General features: G+C 34.7%; 1 protein-coding gene and 1 long non-coding RNA gene across 3 annotated transcripts; one reads left to right on the forward strand and one right to left on the reverse strand.

Moving 5' to 3' along the window:
- Positions 1 to 534: 534 nt before the first annotated feature.
- Positions 535 to 7,639, reverse strand: LOC107597134 (uncharacterized). The gene is made up of 3 exons (XR_001610436.1): positions 7,467 to 7,639; positions 2,032 to 2,172; positions 535 to 801 (listed from the first exon to the last, which is right to left on the reverse strand). It is a non-coding gene; the product is annotated as an uncharacterized lncRNA (long non-coding RNA).
- Positions 7,640 to 9,090: 1,451 nt separating this feature from the next.
- LOC107597105 (serine incorporator 1-like) lies at positions 9,091 to 18,723 on the forward strand. Of its 2 annotated transcripts, XM_016288016.1 has the most exons (11): positions 9,091 to 9,245; positions 10,961 to 11,122; positions 11,205 to 11,392; positions 11,510 to 11,589; positions 12,721 to 12,858; positions 12,980 to 13,149; positions 13,673 to 13,763; positions 14,143 to 14,293; positions 15,516 to 15,725; positions 16,025 to 16,173; positions 17,584 to 18,723. In XM_016288016.1, exons 1-10 carry the CDS (start codon positions 9,207 to 9,209, stop codon positions 16,161 to 16,163), a joined length of 1,368 nt encoding a protein of 455 aa, XP_016143502.1. In that variant the 5' UTR covers positions 9,091 to 9,206; the 3' UTR covers positions 16,164 to 16,173; positions 17,584 to 18,723. The 2 variants fall into 2 exon arrangements, with proteins under 2 accessions (XP_016143502.1, XP_016143501.1); XM_016288015.1 differs by lacking the exon at positions 17,584 to 18,723 and having other exon boundaries at positions 16,025 to 16,773.
- Positions 18,724 to 25,072: the final 6,349 nt, after the last annotated feature.

The raw sequence follows: 25,072 nt of genomic DNA on the forward strand, positions 1-25,072 counted from the left end.
GGAGGGCATTCTGAATATTTATTAAAATACTGCAAACTATTTTTTCCTAGTACTGTATACTCTAAAGTTTATGATTACTATTCCCTTTCTGATTTATGCTTTTCATACTGCATTTCGTGTTTGGCAGTTCTGATTAATTTACTCACAGATATATGTTTTTTTTATTAAAAAAAATGTATTATAATTATTATTATTTGAAGGCTGAAGATAATGCTACATGACGCTTGAATATTCGCAAACATCTGCTCATATTCTTTCACGGTTACCCTTTCCAAGTGATTTTTAAAGACACATTTCTAAGATCACATAATATCATACAATATCAAACCACAACTGGATGTATACATAACTCACAATAGTCATTATTGGATAGAAAGCTCATAAAAAGAAAAGCATTTTCTCAAACAAATGCGTAAAATGTATTAAAGCGTTCCCAAGCAGATCCCCCAGTGTTTTGGTATGTCTGTGTTTAAAAAAGTGAGGATTGTTCTTCGACATCCTCTTCTGCTTCCTTTCCTGTCTTTTGGCAGTCTGTTTTTTTTTCATTGCACAAACCCTTTGAAGACCTTGTCCTTCATTTCACATTTTAGCTGCCCTCTGTTGCTTCCTATAATGCAGTCTGACAGGCATCAGGAACAGTCGGTAGAGGATGAGCTCCAGGGGAAAGGCGGGGGCTGTTGAGGCCCCATCTCTGTGGTTTAGGCATAGACTCAGCCACCTAGGAACCATCCTTCACCTCTGGGCTCTCTGTAGGAGTGGGGGGTTCCTCCGTAGACGGGGACTGAGCATCACCTGGACCGTCTGAAACCGAAAGAGACATAAACAATAGGAATAACAGAGGGTTTTTATTGTTCAGTTCTAAAATTATCATTACACCTCATACCACAGTTACCACACTTTTTGAATTTCCTTGAGATTTCCAATCAGTTGTGATAACTAGATAAGGACAAAAATCATTTGAACAAAGTGTGACTCACTAAAGAATCATTTGTGACCCTGGAGCTGGAGGTCTTAAGTCGCTGGGGTATAAAGCAATAGCCAAAAAAACATTGTATGGGTCAAAATTATTGATTTTTCTTTTATGCCAAAAATCATTAGGATATTAAGTAAAGATCATGTTCCATGAAGATATTTTGTAAATTTCCTACTGGAAATATATTAAAACTTAATTTTTGATTAGTAATATGCATTGCTAAGAACTTCATTTGGACAACTTTAAAGGCGATTTTCTCAATATTTTTTTGCACCCTCAGATTCCTGATTTTCAAATAGTTGTATCTTGGCCAAATATTGTCCTATCCTAACAAACCATACATCAATGGGAAGCTTATTTATTTATTAATTTCGAAAAATTGACACTTATGACTGGTTTTGTGGTCCAGGGTCACATTTGTAAACTAGTTTGAACAATTAATTAAGAAGAACCAATATGTTTTAGAATACATATTACAGAACTAAGCATAATTAAAAAAAAAAAATTTTTTATACTCTTATGATTTTATTAATTGATTTATAATACATTTTCCAAACTGGAAAACTGATATTTCCAGGTGTTCCATGACTGAGGAAACCCTGTATAACTATTTGCATACTTTAGTGGTATCGACAACTCAATAACATGATAATAGTTTATAATAAATGCAATATTTACTTTATTTTCACATTTTCTAATATTTTTTGCCGTTACAGGTTATCATAAAAAGCTAATAGTCTAAATATCTAATATAATTACACATTTTTAAAATAAAAAATATTTTGTTTAATTTATTATAATACATGATTAGAAATTATTCTTATTTCATAAATATATATATATATATATATCATTTATAATTAAATATATTTATTATAATGATTATATATAAAGACAATAATTTATATATATATATAAACTAACATTTATTATAATACATTTAATAAATACAATCATTTTACTAAATAGATCTATTATAATTACATATCTAATATTTTATTAAAATAATAAATATTCATTAAAAATCATAAATAAAATACAAAGTATAAAAGAATTACCTGTGAGGGATAGTTCTGCCAGTTTAAGAGACAGGTCAGGCGGGACTCCAACAGGAGACCCCAGGATGTCAGGCAGTGCGTTGCGACGGCCAGAGCGGCCCGATGAGGCAAAATCCAACACCGGCTCCACCTCTGTCATCTCTAAAGAAAAGGCAGAGCTGACATGAGGCTTGCAATCAGTACAATGGTGAAAACTGATCATTGTTCAAATATAGCACATGCATTGTCTTCTCTGACCACTAGATGGAGGTGGCGCCCCAGAAATTGTTTCTTGCCCTCAGGAGGAACAACATAATTATATAAGCAAACATTTTTATGCTTGACCCATCTCGATGGTTCCACTGTGGCCCGAGGCTTGTCTTTCACTAGCACAAACAGGCCACTCTAGAACGCAAAGCCTTCCCAATTCACTCTCCATTCTCTCTCAGTCAGGAAGCAGTTGTCTTGGCAACCAGATGGATCACCTATATTGCATAGCAACAGGTAATCTCTTCTGACAAACAGATGCACTTTTGCTCTGTTTTCTTTTGACACAGCTGTTGCGAGATACAAGTAAGCTGTTTTCCCATGCAAGGCCAGTCTCTGTATATATACTCACATGCGTGTGTACGTGAACACTTGGGTGACTTGACTACATGCATGCATTCATATCCCTTTCTTAGCATGTGCTTGCCCAAACATATGCCTGTGCATAAATATAGCAAAATTCACATGGCACGAGTGCATCTTCAGACCATCAGGGCCAGCATCAATCTGCTGATTACATCAGGGCCAATTCAACTGGTTTATAAGACTGGGGCCAGTTGCATAAACATAGCCACTATGTTAAGACTGTGTCTTAAGAACTAGTTTGACCAATTAGCAGTTAGCCAAGGGGTAACCAGTCTTATTTTTCGGATTCAAGTTAGACCAAGCTATATGTTTTTATGTAACAGACTTTTTTTTTTTTAATTATGATCAGTCTTAAAGAAAAAAATTAGATGACTAACTTTTAAGACTAGTCTAAGCCTTTAATGTAACCAGCCACAGGTCTTACACTCAAAGCAACTTCCAAAAAACAGACTAATAAATCAGTGCTTATACAGTATACACAGTATAAATAAATCATTGACACCTAAGGCCATGGTGAACAGGAACTGAAAACTGAAAGTAGGTCTTTAATACTGAGATTTTCTTTGACACATTTTATCAAAGATAACATATCTTTATGACGGCAGACATAAAACGTCAGACTTTCTTTGTTCTGATGGCATGGTTCAAGTGTTTATTGCAGTGTAAAGGCAGCATAATTTAAACATGTATGTTTTTATTTACTGAACCTTTACCCTCTGAGCATCACAATTATTGTTTATACATACACTTAGTTTCTCAAAAGGGCAAATTACACATCATCCCTTAAATATCACATATCGTGCTGTTTTAGAGGAAAAGCATGCTGTTTTAATACTTTCCTAAGCACCTTTTTGCCTGGTGGATGCTAAAACATCCATACAACATTGATAAACCACATAATAAATGTGGGCATCATTTTACAGCCTACTAATGCTATTAAAAATGGTTATTCAAGGGTCTCTCAGCTGAGGATCTCGAAAACTCTTCACAGGTATATAATAGTTCACCCAAAAATTTAAATGTGATGAAAATTTACTCAACCTCAGGCCATCCATCAAACAGTGTTCAGACAGCTCATAAAAGCAGCACAATAATTCACAAGTAATCCACACGTCTCCAGTCCATTAATTAACATTCATCAGGCAGTTTAAGAGAGTCTGTAAATGTTGGTTTAGGCCAGAAGTTAAATCGCCTTAATGATGGATTTCACTTCTGCATTTCACTTCATGAGACATTAATTGATGGACTGGAGTTCATGTGGATTATTGTGATGTTTTTAATCAGCTGTTTGGACTCTCATTCTAGCGGCACCCATTCACTGCAGAGGATCCATTGGTGAGCAAGTGATGTAATGCACAATTTCTCCAAATCTGTTCAAATGAAAAAACAAACTCATATACATCTTGGATGGCCTCAGCAAATTTTCATTTTTGGGTGAATATTCCTTTAAACACTATTCACTGGTAAAAGCACAGCTAGGCTAAAGACAGCTTAAGACAGCATCAGTCCCTCTCTCATTCTGTTTGTCTATCTCCTGGCAGGCTGCCTGACTAGCTGTGGCTCTTATAGTTTTATAATCCATATTGTAAGAAGCTGGAGGATTATGGATGAGAGACAGCACTGGAGTGGATCCACTGCAATCTCAGCTACACTCCTTATTTATAGTTAACTCCTTATTTTTAGTTAAACTTCTAATTTGTCCAGACTTGCTTAATCACAGATCTTCAACTAAACTAGATGTCATTGCCTCAAAGCTTAAGGTACAAAGAACAGTGTCTCTTAATTTCATCCAAAACCTCACCCAAGAATAATTAGATAAGTACTAGTAGATAAGTAGATGGGAAAACGTGTAATCTTCTGCTTTCAGTAAGTGTGCCTGAAAGAAAGAATAAACAATGTTCACAGTCGCTGATTAAAATTGTATGTACAAGTTGGAGAAATGCATGAAAAGACAACAGAAAAGATGATGTTATATGAAACAAACAATTAAAAGATTTTTATAATGTTTTTGAAAAAGATCTCCTATAACCACCAAAGCTGCTTTTATTGGATGTTGTGAAATATTATTACACTTTACTTTTCTATTTTCGTGTATTTTAAAATGTAATTTATTTGTGATGGCAAAGCTGAATTGTCTGCAGTCATTACTCCAGTCTTCAGTGTCATATAATATAATAACATTATTATAAATGTTATAAAACTTAATATTGTTAGTTACCTTAGTTGCTTAATATTGTTGTGGAAACCATGATACAACTTTTTTAGGATTCTCTGATGAATAGAAAGTTCAAAAGGACAGCATTTATTTGTTTTATTACAATTATCTTTTTGGTAATTTTGACCAATTTAATGTTGAAATTACAGTTTTAATTTCTTACTAACCACAAACTTCTGAATGTTAACTGTACAAATAGTTAACCAAGTTATAAAACTGAAAATTATAGTGTATATCTTTAATCTTTAAAAGAAACACAATATTAAATGTTTTATTATCATTATTATTATTATTATTATTATTATTATTATTATTATTATTATATTGTACTGGAAAATGTGTTGTCAACAATAGCTTTTTTTCATATAAGATTCATTATAGAAATATTAAGTCCTGTGATGGATATTTTACCCATTTAACCTGTTTGTCCCTGACAACTTGGTTTTTTGCATGAAGATGAATCTGTAAATAACTCTTGTAAGAAAACAATGGGTTCATTTGAGCAGCTTGTGCAAAATTACACCATCTGTACCTGTTTGCTTTCTCACACAAATAGCCAAATAAAAGTCAAATGCAATCTGTGTTTGGGTACCAGAATCTAACCTGCTGTACGTTAAACATGGCGTAGATCGAATGCTCTTTTTTTTGAGTGATGTTTTTGTTTTTCTATTAGACTCACATGATCAGTCACGCAACAGCTGGAAGCCCAAAGCAATGACCTTCACTCTGAAAACATAATTGTGTTAGAGGAGACACGGTGCACCCAGATTACTGATATTACATTCTGTTGAAAGATCTCATTTTGTGATTGTTCTATATCCACAGAAAAGCAAAATATCATGCCAGATGTCCATCACGGTAAGTGTCCGTTCAACAAGAGTGTAAAGAAAGAGTGTTGCATAAGACGCAGAGGAAGTGACAGACTTTATATGACAGGCTATGTAAACAAATAGAGGTGGACCGCGCAGGGGTCACTTCACTTCTCCAAGCATTCAGACTGAACAACTTTGGCCACACTTTGGGCATGACCTCATACTGTCTCTCAAACTGGACGACACACATTTGGACACTGCATTAGGGGAATCTTAGGACAACAACATGGGACGAGACTAAAGTCATCTTAAGAACTGTCGTCTGATCACTCTCAAGATGACGAATTCTTCTTTCGCTTCATTTCCCTGTGTCTAGATGAAAATAATGTAGAACATTTTAAGAGTGTTTTGTTTTCTTTAAAATTCAGGCCTTCATTTTTGAAAAACTGAGCTTAACCCTGACAGAGTGAAGACCTGAATCGGAGCTAAACTGGAGCAGATGATGTCATCTTAATCCTATTAATCATGTTTTACCGTAAAGAAATATAGTGACAATGAGTGTGTCTGAAAGCTAAGGCAGCTGCCTCACTGCCCATGTACTTCTCAGGCAGTGTTTGTGTATGAAAGGTGCTTCCTTCACTGGTTTCGCACAGACTTCCAAGGCACCATAACATCATGTCTAATGATCTGGAACAAATTCATATAAGCTTTAGAAATAATTAGGCAAATTACTTTTACACACAGGATTGTGGAATAGTGTCGACAATGAAGAGTGCAAAGAGAGAAAAATCTGATGGGCAGGCAGCGTTTTTCAGCACTGACTGTATATTTAACAGTTTCTAACTGTATTTCATGTCAATTTAATACACAAACCTATTGAATCTGCCATCCATTTCTAATTATAAAAATGTGTGATGGCAAGTGGGACACAAGTTCAAAATGGGCCTCTCCGGTAACTGTATCCAACAATAAAAAAACAGAGCACAGTGTTAACCAGAAACACAAAACACTAGGTAACACACGGAATAATAAAATATTAAGCAGGTAAATTTGGTAAATTAGAATTTTTTTTTTTAATTCCTACTGTATGTATATATATATATATATATATATAAACATTTGTCAAATAAAAGATTCTACAATATATATATATAGGCCTATATATATATATATATATATATATATATATATATGTGTGTGTGTGTGTGTGTGTGTGTGTGTGTGTGTGTGTGTGTGTGTGTGTGTGTGTGTGTATATATATGTGTATATATATTTGTAATATGTAAGATAATGATAATGATAAAATGTTCTAAAAAATAAAGTAATTTCTTTTTTCTTCTATACTAAGGTAACTAACAGTTAGCCAGTTACTAGAAGTCTACTCCAGCATTTTTACTTTCCCCGTTTTTACAGTGAATATATTAAAGTTGCCCTCGGGTTACAGCTGAAATTGATCTGACAGCAGTACGTGCCCATGTATGTACATGTATAAAGGTTTATGTTGCACACGCGTCCCGATTCCTCACATCTGCGTTTATTAGTGCGTTTATTTATATTCTGTATTATTTTGTTCTGATCCTTATTTAATTTTAGTCAATAAAAAGGGGCGTTAATTCTCCCTATATGTCGTTATACCATTATTAATCTTGAATGAATTTCAGTGCAAGTGATCGTTACAGCAAAGCCTCGTGTCAGTGTTTCACCTTAATAATGGCAATAAATGAATTTCATACACTGTGATCAAAGATTAAGCTCATGCCGAGCTCAAACAACATAAGGAAGAGGCGAGAACTTACCAGCGGTGTAGACAGATATCCACAATATCCCTGACTGATGCAGATTTTTCACGTTACTGATAAATGAATGCAACCTTTTCACGGGAGACGGTGTGTTTTGAGACCACCTGCCCCAGTCCTAAGGCTTGACACCATCTCGGCTCCAGTTTGCGATCGTGATTTGAGAGGAATAATTGACAGGGGCAAAGAGGACGATACCATTCATTATTCGTAGGGGAGATGCACTGCAGCGAGAATGAATACTGAAAAAAATCGCTGTCGTTTCAAATAACCATGGCATTAAGATGGCAAAGTAATGATTTTCTGGTTATTGGTTATTATTGATTATATTAGTTTTTTCTACAAACTGATTATAGCTTGACTCAACAAGTCAGAGAGGTGGGCCTCGATCGAAGCACAATGTTCTGCTAATTCAGCTTGAAATGTCAACACAAATCCCTATAGTGCACTCAAATGTCTTTCCAGTCAGATTTTGAAATTTGTCGCTTCATTAAGTTTGTAACTACAGCTGTTTGGTCAGTGGGTATTGGTATTTGGTCAGTAAGAGTGAAATCACATATCTAACATATACAATTGTTGTTGTGGGTCTAATATAAACTCACAGAATCATAGATGGTCGTTTTGTCAAAATGGTTACAATCAAATTGTATGGCCCACCCTGAGAGTCTATGGTCCACCTTACATCTCAAAGATGGAGCTGGGCCATTATCGTTACTCATAACTGTTAATACCAGGATTTATATACAATTATGATCAACACTGTTATGTTTCACAAATACTGACATTATCACAGATTCTCTGTATGCATACACGTTATCTGGAATCGTTATCTTAATTAATCTACTTACACATTCATAAATCCAATACAATTTTCACTTAAATGTTCACTGCAATGTCAAAAAGAGATGTAGGTTAATTACATCTGTTTGTAAAATACCTGACCTACTTAATCAAAATATGTTATCAGTTTGATAGAAATATACAAATATCATCATCATTGGAATTTAATGATCTATAATATCAAATTAATTTAAATATCAATATCACATATAAAGTTATTCTTAGTGTACTGATTTATATAGATATAAGGCTTTTTAAAAAAGTTTAATTAATATATAAACTATAATATATAATATAGATAATATATAAGCCGTTTACATTTTGCACTAAGCTCACGTTTCAAAATAAGAGTTACCGCGTCCTAAAACTGCCTACTATTGGCATTTAAATATTCTTAACCAATGTTAATATGAATAAGAAAGGAATACTATTAAAATACTGTATTTTAGGCTGTGTTGTTATAGTTATATCCAATAACATATGATTTAAAATACATTATAATAGACATTTTTGCTTAATTTACATGTGGACTTCAGCACAAGCAGGAGTTAACGTTACTGAAACTAATATGAACATACCGAAGGAGGAAAAAGTCTCCATAGGTAATATATGCAAAGTAGTTCAAAATACATAACATACCACAAAAATAACATTACATTTATACATCGATGTGTTTTATTTATTTTTAATTTTATTCTGTCTTATTTGTATTGTTTTGTTCAATCTATTTGTAGAGTTTATATGGACTTTTATTATGAAATATAATTAATTGCCATTACAATCGCCACCTTCAAACACCAGAATCAACTGACAGAACGTTAAATAGCTCATACTGTAATTGACTTGTGAGTTTATCCTCTGAAAGTTCGTCGAGTCGCTTGTTGTTGTTTCTAATACAAAATGGGAGCCTGTATGGCTTTGTGTTCTCTTGCGAGCTGTGTAAGTGTTCAGTTTTATTTTTCATGGTTTAGCTAACCGAGCTGCTACCAAACAGCGTCTCTAAATTGTTAATTGAACCGAAAACAGAATAATATAACAACAACAAAAAACATATTAATAAAAAATTAACGTAATGGACGGCGGTATTTAAATAAAAAATGTGTGGTTTCGAAGAGTTGTACGCTGAAAAACAACAACACACAGAAGTGTGCTCATATTTGTATTAAGATTAATTATAGCAGATCCTCCATGGCTTCCTAACAAATATTATTAGGTTCAGATATTATTAACTGAACCATTTATAGAAATTATACAGCAATGCAGGGGATAATATTTCAGTCAAGCCAAGCCAGATACTAGTAATGTAGTCTTTGGTGTGATTTGGTCTTCTTGTAGTTTCGGTGTGTTTTATTTGAGATTATTTGCGATTGAGATAATCGGGTTATACAGGTTTTCAGTTTTCAGAAGTCAGTTTTTGTAATTGAGGATAACAATTTGGGTTCAACTGTAATAATGTCCCTTGCCCATTTTCAAAGAACTGAAACGTACACATCAGCTTAATACAGAAATGTAAAAGTGAAGGTCTGACTTGTGTCAAAAGAAACCCAGTTTGAGTTGAAAATGTTGGTAGGTTGTTCAGCTGATCAACAACTCCCAGCATGAGTAACGGTTTTAAAATGGACATTTATACAGTATGCATGAGTGGATTCATAAGGGTCAAAGTCTTTAACAAAGATTTCATCACTGTTTCCTCCAACAAACCAACAAAACAATCCTTCCTTCTGCGGTCATATACAAAGTAGGGCATGAATGTCATTCACTTACACTTTCAACTAAAGGAATTGTTCAAAGAGGCCAGAAAAAAATGTAAAAATAATTCGAACAAATGTAATTATACATGGTTCAGATTTACACACCCTGTAGGTTCTCATTGTTCAAAATTATTATTATATATATATATATATATGTGTGTGTGTGTGTGTGTAAGTAAAGTATAAATAAAGTAAAAGAGAGCTGATCTTTATCAAAACGTAATACGAGGGAATTTATATATATATATTTATATAAACTATAGTTTTTTATTATTTATTTGAAAAATTAATGCTTTTATTGTTATTCAGAATCAAAGATGCATTAATTTGATCAAAAGTGACAGTGAAGGCATATTGTTTAAAAAGATTTATATTGAAATAAATACCGTTCTTTTGAACTTTCTATTCATCAAAGAATCCTGAACATAAGGTATTATGGCATTATGGTTTCCACAAAATTATTAAGCACCACAGTTTTCAGTATTGCTAATAATAAGGAATTAGCATATTAGAATGATTTCTGAAGGATCGTGTGACACTGAAGACTGGAAAATATTCATCTTTGTAGTCAAAGGAATAAGTTACATTTTAAAATATAATATAATGCAAAACTTAAAATAGTTACTTTAGATGATGATAATATTTCAAATCTTGAATTTTCAAATCAATTTTACTGTTTGCACTGTTTTGTTTTGTTTTTGTCAAATAAATGCAATCTTTGTGAGTGTAAGAGACATCCAAAACATTAAAAAAAACTCACAACCCCAAACAATCTTTATCAGCGAAATATATATTAAATTGTATAATGTTCTGCAGATTATTTTGTGAACTATGGCATTTTAACAATAAATGCTTGAACTGGTGATATAATTGCTCTTTCTCTTACTCCCTTCTGTGTTACAGGCCTCGTGTTTGTGTGGCTCCGCTCCATGTCTGCTCTGTGGCTGTTGTCCTTCTTCCTATAACTCCACCGTCACTCGGCTGCTCTTCTCTTTCTTCCTTCTGCTGGGGACACTGGTGTCTGTAATCATGATCTTGCCTGGCATGGAGACGCAGCTCCGCAAGGTGGGCCCACCATCAATCTAAATTTGCCTCACATGTGCTTTCATTGTAGTGTGTTAATTTTCTGTTTTTAATGTCTCTTTAGATTCCTGGCTTTTGTCAAGGAGGAACCACAATACCAGGGGTCGAGAACCATGTCAATTGCGATGTGATTGTAGGCTACAAATCAGTGTACCGCATGTGTTTTGCTATGGCATGCTTCTTTTTCCTTTTTTCTGCTATCATGATTCGTGTAAAGAGCAGTAAAGACCCTCGTGCTGCTATTCAGAATGGGTAAGCCCTTTATTATTATTTATATACCGTTACATTATTATGCTACTGTCATTGTAACATTTACTACATTCATTGAAAATGAAATTAGCTTGATTTCATCATTGACTATTTTGTCAGGTTCTGGTTCTTCAAGTTTCTGATACTTGTTGGCATCACTGTCGGAGCCTTTTTCATTCCGGATGGAACATTTCATGATGGTACATTTTAGGTTGAACTATTCTGTTAACTGCACATAACAGAACAATTTCCATTTTCTCATAGGGAAATACAAAAATGCAATGACAACATGGCAAAGATGTTAAGCTCTAAATGCAGCAATAGTCATGATAATGTTATTCTGGCAAGCCATTGTCATAACGCAGGGCTAAATTTCAAGGGATGCAGAAAACGCCTAGTCTCCTGCAGGGAAGAAGTCAATTACTTTTTAATGACTGTTTTGAATGTTATGAGATGCATGGGAAAAGACCGTATTAAAAGTGGAATAGGATGTTATTATTTTTTTATAGCATATTACATTAGCAGTGAGAACACGTTGTTACTGTCTTGCCAGAATTCTCATGGTGTGGAATTAAAGATGCAGAACATTGTGTTCAGTGATCATGGGTAACTTCCAGAACAAGATCTTGACATTAGTACGTTTCATTGTGAATTTAAGTATGAGAATATAGGCCCTTCAGGGAAGCATGTTTTATTAAGCATAGTTATAAATATAGTTTAACGTGTTCACCCAAAAACTAAAATTCTTCCCCTTGTGTTGTTCCAAACCTGTGTGACTTTCCTTTATCTGTGGAACACAAAAGAAGATATTTTGAGAAATGTCCCATTGTGGTCACTAGAAGCATTTGATTACCAACATTTTTTTAAAAATATCTTCGCTTGTGTTTCACTGAAAAAAAGAAAGCAAACAGGTTTGGAACGACATGAGGGGGGAGTAAATGATGACAGAAGTTTCATTTTTGGCTGAACAACTTTTTTCTGTGTTCAGATTTTAATAGGATTCCTGAATACAATATATTATTCTGATATGCACCCCTTTGAAAGGCTTCAACACTCAATGTCTCTATTGGTTACTTGTCTCTTGCAGTTTTTATTGAAAGCAACTGATGGTACACACCAGAAATTAAAGACATGAAATGGCATTTAAAATGCATTTAACACCCATTAAGTGATTTTAGTGATTGATAGTTACAAAATATTAATATTTCAAATAAAACAGTTCTTTTCACTTTTCAAAAAAAATCCTCGATTTTGATTTTGTGTTGTTGTTAAGCACACTTAACCAGTATGCTACTGAAGCATAACTTCTCTTCTTTTTTTTTTAATCACAGTTTGGTTCTACTTTGGTATTGTGGGCTCCTTCATGTTCATCCTGATCCAGCTCATCCTCCTGATCGACTTTGCCCACTCCTGGAATGAGGTGTGGATGAGGAATGCTGAGGAAGGCAACAGCAAGTGTTGGTTCTCAGGTACATAGAGAGCACATACACTGTAAGACATCCTGTTCATCACAATAGGCTTGCAAACAGGTGTGTCCCAATCCACTCTTTTCAGAGAAAGAAACTATGAGACTATTTTCTATGCCTACAGGTCTGTTGTTCTTCACTATCCTGCATTACGCCCTGGCCTTTGCTGCAATCGTGCTGTTTTATCTCTACTACACCAAACCTGACAACTGCACCGAACACAAGTTCTTCATCAGCTTCAACCTTATTCTCTGTGTCATCATATCTGTGCTTTCCATTCTGCCTAAAGTGCAGGTAAAGTGAAAGTACTAAAGCATGCCAGAGTGCTTTGCGTACCCTGTCTCATCTCTGCACTGCAAAAATTCCCAAAAACTATTTAAACAAATATCGATAAAAGGCCAAACAACACCATATTAAGCTATTAAGCAGCATTAAGTCCTTGAACGTAAAGCAACAAACAGGAAATGACAAAACTGCTTTAACTAGCTGTTCTCAAATATGCGATTGCCTCAGCACACAAATCCTGACATGAATGCTGATTTATAATAATGTGCATAAGAAAACAGCCTCTCTGTTGTACTGAAGGTCATCTACTGTTTACATTAGCCTCCAGCTTTTGTCTTTGTTATGAAACTTCTTTGTTTCCTTCTTTGCATACAGAATATAAATGCTGGCCTGCCACAACAGACAAGCTTTCTTCACTGTGCCAGCCATTATGAAAATCTGCAATTTATATTCTGTTGTTTCTTACAAGGGTAGTTCAAATCTGATGTATGCTTTACTAAATATGTTGCTTTATTTTTGTATGTGTTTGTAGGATGCCTCACCTCAGTCTGGTCTGCTTCAGTCCTCTATTATTACTATGTACACTATGTACGTCACCTGGTCCGCCATGACCAACAATCCTAGTAAGTCACATGCAAAAAAAACTCAGAAAATATTTACTGTCTGACTTTTTTTCTCTCTTTTCATTTTATGAGCTTTCATTTCGTTCCTACTCAGGTTGATGCAATTTTTGGTGAGTTTTGTGGTTTCATGCAAACCAGATGCTCAACCTTTATAGTCTCCTGATGATTGTTACTGAATAAAGCCAAATTACCTGTTAGAATCCAGAAATTTAACCCACTATCCCCAGATTCTGTTATGTCTAGTAAGTATACCTATTAGCAACCTAGATAAGTTTGAAAAAATTATTAGCTCACCACTAGGCGTTTGATCATAGTGTTCATGTGATCATGTTTCTGTTGTTCACTTTTAAACTTTTCATTTGTCTGGCTCCACGCATAGACCGTGAATGTAACCCTAGTTTGCTCAGCCTGGTGTCCAATATCAGCACAACTGAAGCAATGCCCACAAGCTCCCCTGGAATGGTGCAGTGGTGGGATGCGCAAGGCATTGTGGGACTGGTTATCTTCCTCTTCTGCACCTTTTATGCCAGGTACATCAAGCAAAGACATTTATGAACATGACTTTTGCTTCTTTAGTTGCCCTCTTGTTACTATCAGTGTTATTTAAATTTATAAAGACCATCTATTTCTACACCAGCTACTGTAGTTAACTGGTGTTTTCCATGCTGATTCGTTGTACATTCAAATTTAACATTCGCATCCAGCTGCACAGAGACATGGGTTGATTGATTGATTAGTGGTGTCAGATGTTGACACCTGTAGGCAGGGTCCAAAATTAACATTTGCCAAGCAGCAACTGTGAGTTCAATTTGGCCTTGGCAAGTAGAGAGTAAAGAGTTACTTTCCACATTAAATGGTTGCTTTGGCCTTTAACGTGGTCAGTGACATAAATGTGTTATTTTATTAACCGTGCTTCCTAAATATTGTGCTTCTTAAAATCTTAAACATTTGTATTCAGTTTGTCAACATTTCTTTAGATTTTTAAAAATCCTAAAGTTTTTCATAAAAAAATTTCAAAAGGTTTTGCAGGTTCAAATTAGATTTCGAATCAGATTTGTATTAATTTTCATTCAGACTTTTGAATGGCACTAATATATACAGTATTGTTCAAAAGTTTGGGGTCGTTAAGATTTTATTTATTTATTTAGAAAGAAAGAAGAATGCTCAACAAGGCTGCATTTATTTCATCAAAAACACAATGAAACAGTACTATTGTGAGATTTTGTTACAATTTAAAAATTTTCTTTATATATAGTGTAAAATGTAATTTATTCCTTTGATGGCAAAGCTGAATTTTCAGCAGCATTGTTACTGCAGATTTCAGTGTCATGTGATCCTTCAGAAATCATTCTAATATGCTAATTTGGTGTTCAAGACACATTTATTACTGTTCACATATTGTGCTGTTTAATATTTTTTGGAAACCATAATCATGAACTTTTTTTTTTTTTTTTATTCTTTCATGAATATAAAGTTTAATAGAACAGCATTTATTTACTTTTTTTTTTCTTTACTGTCAGTTTTAATATGTCTTTTAGAAATAAAAGTATTAACATTTGACCCCCAAAGTTTCTCAGTTAATTTGCCATTCATTGGCAAGTGTGAGAAAATGTTATATTTTACAATATCAGAAAAAAACAACCTCTCTGCCTTTGAACTCTACCCCCAGTCTAGCTCATAATCAATTAAATATGAATCTAAGAGAAGTGAACATCATTGTCATGCTAGTGTCCATGTCTTTTCTCTTTTCAGCATCCGTTCATCCAGTAACGCTCAGGTGAACAGGCTGATGCAGACGGAGGAGGGGAAGGGCACTGTGGGAGGAGAGGAGGTGGGGAAAGACGGACTGCGGCGTGTCGTGGATAATGAAGAGGACGGGGTCACATACAACTATTCCTTTTTCCACTTCCACCTCTTACTGGCCTCTCTCTACATTATGATGACACTCACTAACTGGTACAAGTAAGTGCTCATTCTTCCACTTTTTGAATCTAGAGTGAACCGAAAAGTTCACTTTTTTTTAAAGGTGAAGTTTGTCATTTTAAAGTACTTTCACCTATCATAGTTTAAAGGGATAGTTCTCTGAATAATGAAAATAGTCATCGTTTATGTTCCAAACCTGTATGAAATTTTTTCATTTTGATTCTTTTACACTTTGAAGGATGTACTGGTCATTTTTTTATGCAGTCACAAAGCATACAACAGAACTGCACCATAGACTAGCTGAGGTCTAAATATTGTTCTTTGTCTTTTATCTTCAGACCTGATACAACCACTCAGGCCATGCAGAGCACTATGCCTGCAGTGTGGGTAAAGATCAGCTCCAGCTGGCTGAGTCTGGGGCTCTACCTGTGGACGCTTGTGGCTCCTGTTATTTTCCCCAATCGAGACTTCAACTGAGCTTGAGTGGGTGAGACTCTCTCTCACCTATTCAAACTGCTCATGTTTGTGTTGTGTTAGAAATATTGCAATCTCCAAAAACCATTAAATCACCAAGACTTAAAGCAATTCAAATCTGAAACAGATGATTGGTGACTAGTCTCATAGGGCTGGTAGGTACTTAGTCATTTAAAAAATGCATGGACAACAACAAAAGTATATGATGCCATGACAAGTATTTAAAAACGCAAAAATGACACTAAAGTCTGTTTCAGTTGTTCAGTACATTGATACATGACATGTGAGAATTACTGCTGTGCAGAAAGATGCCATTCACCACTAGATTTTCTTGTCTTCTCAGTACTGACACCTGAAGCACACATATTTTTTTTAAGTAGTATAGCTGCGCAAAAATGTCATTTAAAAGTAATGCTCGAGTGAACAGCATATTCCGTTTTGCTTTGATTCCTCCGTCCTTTTATCTCATACTCGCGTCCTTAAGATCTTAAGATAAAGGAGCTATACTGCAAGTAAAGGTAAAGTGGATGGACAATTAATGAAATGAGAAGCAGCCTTTTTGCTTAATGAATAATTCACTGCTGTCTCCCTTCTTGCACTGTTCAAATGTTTGACGTGTAAGATTTTTTCAATGTTTTTGAAAAAAGTCACTTATGCTTACAAAGCTGCATTTGGTCAAAAATACAATAAAGCAGTAATATTGTGTAACATTATTACAATTTAAAATAACTACACTTTGTTTTATTTTATAATAAAATATCATTTATTTAGTGATGGCAAAGCTGAATTTTAAAGCCTTTACTCTGGTTTTCAGTGTCACATGATCTTTCAGAAATCATTCTAATATGCTGATTTGGTGCTCTAGAAACATTTATTATAAATAGCAATAGTGAAAACAGTTGTGTTGCTCATTAATTTTTGTAAAAACTTTTATTTAGCATTTATTTGAAATAGTCTTTACCAATTGAATGCATCCTTGCTTAATGAAAGTGTTATTTTATCAAAAAAATCTTACCCCAAACTTTTGAGCAGTAGTGTACCTCTATCATAGGAGTCACTGTCTCCACACATGAAGGATAAATGAATGAAATGACTTTTACTGTACTTGTCGCTTCCACCGTGTTGTTGATATCCTCAATAATTCACTTCTCATGGAGTTACTGTATTTCAAACTCAGTATGGCTGTTAGTATGTTTTATAAAGTCAATATTGTTAGTTTATCTTGTTTAGCATTAAGGTAACAGCACTACTCGTCGGTTTAACAGATGCAAGCTACTCAAACCTAAGGCCACACATTTCCAGTGCAACAAATAAACTCAATAACTCGCCTACAGACCGTCAACATAGTGGGTTTAGCCACAAATTCATTTATGCATGATACTGCTGCTTGAAACCTTCTCTACCTTTTTTTTTTTTTTTACAGGGATAACATTTCAACTTCAGGGTTCAACTTCTTCAATGCATTGTACAGTAGACACTCTATAATATACAATTTAGCAATGGGGAGAGAGGGCCGTGGGGGCTTAAACAGGGGGCCGTTTTCACTCCATGTCCTCTGTAGAGCTCCTGAAACTTGTGCATCCAGCAGATAAGCCCAATCCGACACACCCTTCACCAGTACAGCTCGCTACACCTCACTCCACCATGAGGTCACACACTCTGACCGGGGTCTCCCGCACTGCCATGAACAACAGACTGTGCTGTAATATTAATCACTGATCCAAATTAATATATTATGGTGCTGCCAGTCCATCAGAGGCACATGTTAGCATATCTAGCTTGTTGTTTAACAGAATACTTGCGTAAAAGGTACTTTAGTGTGGCAATAGGTAATTTATTGTGGAGTAACACATTTAAATAGCACTTCTATATAAATTAGCAGTTCAGGGCTGGGTACTATGTTAAAAATTGATATATTTAATGGGTAGATGTTGTTTCTGAAAACAAATTGTTAATCCTTCAGCCTGTGACACTTAGTCAGATTTTTTAAAATTACTTTTTTGTTGTTTATTTTATTTTTTTGTTATTAATTTGTGCTAGAGTAATTACATAGGAACTTTGGGGACAAAAATGTTCTAAAAGTGACCATAAATATTAGTTTACCTTTTTTTAACACTGCTAAAAATATGTGAAAGCAAAATATGAAGTTGGCAAATTTCATAACTCTAAGTATTGTAGGTGTGTCTGCCTCAAGTTATTCGGTATTGCCTGTGCTACGCTTGTGACATTGGAAGAAATTGATTGTGAAGTATGTACTGTATATATATAAAGTATATTTGAACTTTTCCCGAAGTAATAGTTTAACACAAGCATGATGGTTCATCTATAGTCTATTATTAGGAGCAACATGCAAGATTAATAATACTTCATGTGCCTTTCTACGATAACTTCTTATCAAAAGTGACCAGGTTTATTTCAGACCTATGAAAAAGTGCCTTTGCTGTTTTATAACATTTCATTTTTCATACCATGGACAATGTTGCTCATTTCATTATTTCAGTAGAAGTACTATTTCAGTGATATGGTGTTGTTCAATCTGTGCTAATGCTGTATGTATTTCAATAAACTCATGTAAAGTGTTGGTTAGTCAGAGTCGAGTCTTTACAAATCTTGCACTTCATTATTGGATGTAGAATTTATCCTAAAGCAGTGATTGAAGTTCAGGGCTCAACAATTATAAAAATGTTTCTTCACCAATTTTTTGTTTTTTGCTAAAAAAAAATTAAATTTCTGTTTCTCTCTATACAATACTTAAATACATTAAATTATTTAAAAAAAAAATATATATATATATATATATATAATTATTACAAATTGAAAATTATTAAAAATTATTTTAAAAAATTAACTTTTATAAAGAGATTAAAATTTTATATTTTAATATTTGTTATACTTTATTTTGATTTTATTTTGAATAATGTTGAGCCCTGATATTGGATGTCAAAATGTTGCTGAACATTTAAATCAGGTCTGAAACAACAGAATGAGAAGGTTGTATTTTTATTTGTCTGTCTGGCCACCAGATGGAACCGATGTTCTGCTGATTTTATCTTCCATGCCATGAATGATATTCATTGCTCAATACGGATGGTCATCACTGGTCGAACAATGTAGCCTTTAATTACTTGATACTACTCCAGTCATGCAATTTCATATCAGCACTTTTTCATAGATAAAAAGTCCCATCAGTGACTTCAGATAGTGACTTAATTATTGTTTTTACCTCCACCAATATGTCATTTAAGCGCTGATGTTCGTTTTTCTCCATCTGTCTATGCTTTTTTTGTGCACCCAATTTAGTCTCAGTGCCCCAAACTGGCCTCATTGTCCATAAAACCCTCTTCCAGTTACAAGCAATAATCACGCTCACAATTGTGTAGCCTTTGGCAGCGTTTACAGCAAAAACGTTACTTTACTATTGCCAGAGAAAACGAAGAAAAACAGGCTTGGAAATCTGTTTTGAAAGTAGCGATACCAAAAGGGAGCGTGCTTCGTGAATTCCTCTCAGTGCTGGAGATGTTTTGAGTGGCTTGCGAATAAGGAAGGGATTGAACATTAAGTGCTTTTGGGCCCTGCAAATCAGGCCCCTCTTCTCAAATGTGTGGTTTATCAGTTGGCAGCTTGACTAAGCATAGTTAATGTTTGCTTATACAAGCGTGTTTTACTAATAGTGTGATATGTTTCTGCACACTTGTGTAACACTAGCACAACAGAAGGACGGCTGAGGTCTGTATCTGTAGGTCAGGGTTCCATGATTCTCTCTGTGGTTTTCCTTTAGAACCAGGTGGGTGTGTTACAGACCTATGAGACGACGTCAAGAGCTCAGCGGTGCTTTATTTACCCTCTGTAGGCAGGCTATGGGGTATTTCATTTGGTTTTATAAGAGCAGTGAAGAAATATTGATTGGCATACAATGAAACATTTATGAAAGTTATCACTATTTAAAGCAATTTCTAAGATTGGCCTTGCTCTTAACCCAAGGTTCATTACATTAGCTAATGGTATGTACGATTTTATTGCATCAGTCTTTCTTACAGCCTCAAATGGAAAAGAAGCGCACACTATATAGCCATAACTTGAAATTCAGCTAAATTGACTCTATTTACTTTCTTAATACAAGTTCTTAGTCTTATTTTGTATGACTCATCAACAGTGACGCATTACAAGTAACACGGGTAAAGTAACTAGTAGTAATGCATTACTTTTTAATTTACAAGGAAATATCTGAGTTCAAATAAGTGACTCCAGATTGTTTTCCCATTTATTGATGGACAGCTCTCCTGTTCCCATGTTGAGAGAAATCATGAGTAAGTGCAGAGGCATTGTGTGTGCTGTGTAAACATGATTGTTACTGTGCTTCTAGACTAAATGTGAACATCCATTTACTCATCTCATTTGCACAAAAACAGATTCAGTATTCCTCGAAATGAATAAAAACAGTGAAAAGCAAACTCAGAATATTACACAAACCTGCAATAATGAAATATGTTAAAGGTGACAAGGATGCCCATTTCCACAAGTTGGTATGATTCTTTAGAATTATCATGAAATGTCTGTAACATACTTTGGTTAAAACCCTTATCTTCCATGGGGCATGTCGACACAATGTGTGAATTGTTGTCTTGGACTCTGTATATGGCTCAGAGGTGATCTTATTCAAGTAGCTAGATATCTACATAGAAACCAGCTGCAAATTGAAACAGCTCGCTGGATGACACCATTTCAGACTCAGACAGCCCATAACGAACTGGCAGTGTGTTTTCTTTTCAGCTTTTCTGAGCTGGCACACACACCAGAAACCTAACTAAATGCAAAAAAAAAGTTAAATTGATTTTTTTATTTTTTTTGTGAGCAAGAAAAAAGTGTTGAACTTTCTTCTCTTATGTCCTATTCTTCATGTAATCCAGAATGGCAGCACAGCTGAGAGGTTTGTTTGAGCACTTTTGGTGTGAAAGGGCTTATACATTTGCCAAAGGCAGAGCTTTATTATATTAAAAACAAACAAGCAAGCCCAGGCCAGATGAGAAAAAGTAACGCAAAAGTAATTTAACACATTACTTTCCATAAAAAGTAACTAAGTAATTAGATACTTTTTAGGGAGTAACACAATATTGTAATGGTTTATTTTTAAGTAACTTTCCCCAACACTGCTCATCAAACTGCAAAGAAAAAACTGCATATCTGCTGCAATATTTCAATATTTCATTTAAAAAAAACTGAAATTACCTTGCTTTTCTGCTATGAAAATCGGAGCAGGGAAAATAATGTTAAAGCCAGAAAAAATCTATTTAGACAGTTTTAGGCATGTAGGTTTTCAACCAGGGGGCCAGGAAAGTACTGCAGGGGGTCTGCAGAGAATATGTTTTTAAAACACATTACATTTTCTTAAAGAATTTTTATTATGTTTATAGTTATTTGGATTAACATTTAATGAATTGATTGTGAACTTGCATTTGGGTCTCAAATTATTTCATAATCAAATTAGTTCCAGATAAATAAAATCAAGTCTCGCCTTATTTATTTATTCAGAAATTCACTACCTTTCAAACATTTAGGGTCAGTCAGTTTTTATTTTATATGTATTAGTTTATTATTATTATTTTTTAATATATATATTTTTTGCAACATTGTTACAAGAATTTATTTCAAAAGAAATGCTGGTCTTTTAAACTTTCTACACATCAAAGATCCTGAAAAAAATGGTTTCCACAAAAATACTAAGAAGCACAACTGTTGACAACATGTATAATAAGAAGAAATGTTTCTTGAGCACCAAATCAGCATATTCAAAATATTTGTGAAGGATCATGTGACACTGAAGACTGGAGTAATGATGCTGAAAATTCAGCTTTGCATCACAGGAATAAAATAAATCTTAAAATATATTAAAATAGAAAACAGTTCATTGAAATTTTTATAATATATTCAATTTTACTCTATTCTTGATCAAATGAAGCCTTGGTGAGCATAAGAGACTTCTTTCAAAATCGTACTGAAAACGGTCACATAACCGAAGTTAAATGGTTTGCGAGTCCTGTTTCACTTTTACTTAAAATGAACTAAAGAGAGATAGAGGATTGAAATGGCCATAGCTATATTTTATCAACACTAGCAGCCAATGAGTAGAGACGGTAATGACTCTGATGCTGAAAAATAAAGACAGAGAGCTAATGTGTTTTTGCATAGATAAAGCTTCCCAATTAGCGATGAGATATTGACTGAATGCTCTGTAGGATATTACTCTTGATCCACATAGCTGCTGTGTCACAGAACTCTCTATCAGCCCGGCTACCAGAGTGTACAGTTGATTTTGGCTGCGGTAGTGGAGTATAATATTTCACACTGTCTTTGTCCTCATTTTTAATCAGGTCTGTCTCGTAGCTGATGCCAGAAACCTTTGGTTTCTTCTTGTTAGAGTTCAGCGTCTTGGGACTCTGCCTAGTATGGGACAGAGATTCTAAGAACTATGCATGAACTTGGTGCCAACTCAAAACCTCGTGAAAACACGGTCAGAGGATAATAAACGTGTCAGTGAGGATGTGTTTGTCTCTCTATACTTTTCAAATGGGGCTTTGCAGCTGTCCAGGGCCGGAACTATGTGTCTTTCTCCATGCGAGACTAAAACAAACTTGATATTAGATTAAATCAGAGTAAGCATGAAGCATTCTTCTATGTTGTAATGATTTTACTATGAGAATGACAAATATTTTCAAAGTTTGGGGTCAGCAAGATATTTTTTTAAAGAAATTGTTACTTTTATTCAGCAAGGATGCTTTAAAAATATCAAAAATTACAATAAAGAAAATTAAATTCTGTCTTTTGAACTTTATATTTCTTTAACACTAATTCAGCATATTATAATGATTGACACTGCTGAAAGTTCAGCTTTGCCAGAATAAATTGCATTTTCAAATCTATTTATATAGAAAACAGTTGTTTTAAATTGTAATAACATTTTACAATATTACTGTTTTTATTTGATTTTTCATTTAAAAAAATGCAGCCTTCGTGAGCAAAAAAGACTTCTTTCAGAAACAAAAATCATACCACCTCCAAACTGTTGAACAATGATGTGTGTCTTTCCTGTTTTCTCCATTAACAATTTGGAAACACCAACCTATAGCTGATCTTTCAGGGTGTTTTGGGTGTTTTCTAGCTTGGGAGACCAGTGTAAACCAGCTAAGACAAACAAACCATGCTGTGTACATTTTCAAATCTATTTATATAGAAAACAGTTGTTTTAAATTGTAATAACATTTTACAATATTACTGTTTTTATTTGATTTTTCATTAAAAAAAAATGCAGCCTTCGTGAGCAAAAAAGACTTCTTTCAGAAACAAAAATCATACCACCCCCAAACTGTTGAATAATGATGTGTGTCTTTCCTGTTTTCTCCATTAACAATTTGGAAACACCAACCTATAGCTGATCTTTCAGGGTGTTTTGGGTGTTTTCTAGCTTGGGAGACCAGTGTAAACCAGCTAAGACAAACAAACCATGCTGTGTATTCATCAGGGACATTCTTGAGTTTTAAGTCCGAATAATGCAGTGTCTCTCCCTGAATTCTGAAGTAATGTGTTCTTCTCACTGTATCATTTTCCAGGCTTATGTTGTTCTCTCAGAGCTGCACACACAATATCTTATATGAGAAACAAACTTTGGAAGAGTCATAAAAGAAAAATAACTCCCCTCATCAATTCATATAAACTACTTACTCCTGTCTGGAAACTCTCCCTTTCTGGCAGGCTTGCCTAACAATGAACAAGGGAGAGAGAGACACATCAACAAAATGATCTCACTCCCCCAGCACCAGCACACACACACACTGACTCAGCAGTGCTGCAGGATGTTCTGTCTCTGCTTTGACCCTCTCTGCTCCTCTGAGTTCCCAGAGCCAGACTGGCAAGTGTATCTCCAGGGATCCCTTTGACCCAGTGTGAAATCACAATGCTGATACTCAGCCTGCTATCAATGGGATGTGACGTGCAGTTGTGCATTTTCACAACAACAGTTTCACTAAAAAAAATTCTGCATCAGTCGTGGTCATTGTCTGCATCATTAAAACTGAATATTTCAACATTTCAGGGACCAAAAAACTCTCACGTGTGCAGAGTACAATATTATTCTATTCGTTTTGATCAAATGTTCTCTAAATTCTATCTATCTATCTATCTATCTATCTATCTATCTATCTATCTATCTATCTGTCTGTCTGTCTACTCGTCCGTCCGTCCATCTATACATATTTACCCAACCCACCCAACTGTGATTGTTCACTTTATATATCAGTCAGTTGCCTATTTCCTGTCTAAGTGGGTGGTTTACTCCAGGATTAGCCACAGTATGACCCATTGATTGGCTTTGGGAGGCTAATACGTTCCTAACATGCTCCAGGAGTTACACCACAAGCAGTAAAGAAGTTTCAAAAACAGTCATTTCATTTCCTGTGAGTCTTCTGTTTTTATGTGACCATTTGAGAATCTACAAAACCAGCTGCAACTGGTTTTTAGAACAAAATCTTTTTGAAAGGAGAAAAAAAATCATTTTTGAGAGCAACTGTACTCGATTTGCAGGCACTGCTCTTATAGTGAAATGACTGAAAGCGGCTGTCAGAGGTGTAATTGCATTCTAAGTGTAAAACCCAAGCACATTGGATTAGACTGCAGTATGGAGCAACGCTAACTGAGTTTTGGTCCTGCTGGCACATGTATGCTGGAAACATTTATCCAACATTACCACCCATTAGACTCCACAAAACCCAGAGTCTGGCAGCAGAGTGGCAGAGGATTGTGATGCCTTCCTATAAGGGTGGATTTATCTGCTCTGAAACTCAAGACCAAGAAACCGCCTCTTTGCTGCACTATGCAAAATACATAAATGATCCACATAGGCATGATACAAAAGGAAAATT

The sequence above is a fragment of the Sinocyclocheilus grahami genome, unplaced genomic scaffold (genome assembly GCF_001515645.1).
Source record: "Sinocyclocheilus grahami isolate Dianchi unplaced genomic scaffold, SAMN03320097.WGS_v1.1 scaffold228.1, whole genome shotgun sequence".
Lineage (NCBI taxonomy): Eukaryota > Metazoa > Chordata > Actinopteri > Cypriniformes > Cyprinidae > Sinocyclocheilus > Sinocyclocheilus grahami.

Coding starts and splice junctions, on each gene's coding strand:
- LOC107597105 (XM_016288016.1), top strand. CDS start 9,207: ATGGGAGCCTGTATGGCTTTGTGTTCTCTTGCGAGCTGT. Junction 9,246..10,960: donor TGTGTTCTCTTGCGAGCTGT/GTAAGTGTTCAG, acceptor TCTGTGTTACAG/GCCTCGTGTTTGTGTGGCTC. Junction 13,150..13,672: donor CCATTCTGCCTAAAGTGCAG/GTAAAGTGAAAG, acceptor ATGTGTTTGTAG/GATGCCTCACCTCAGTCTGG.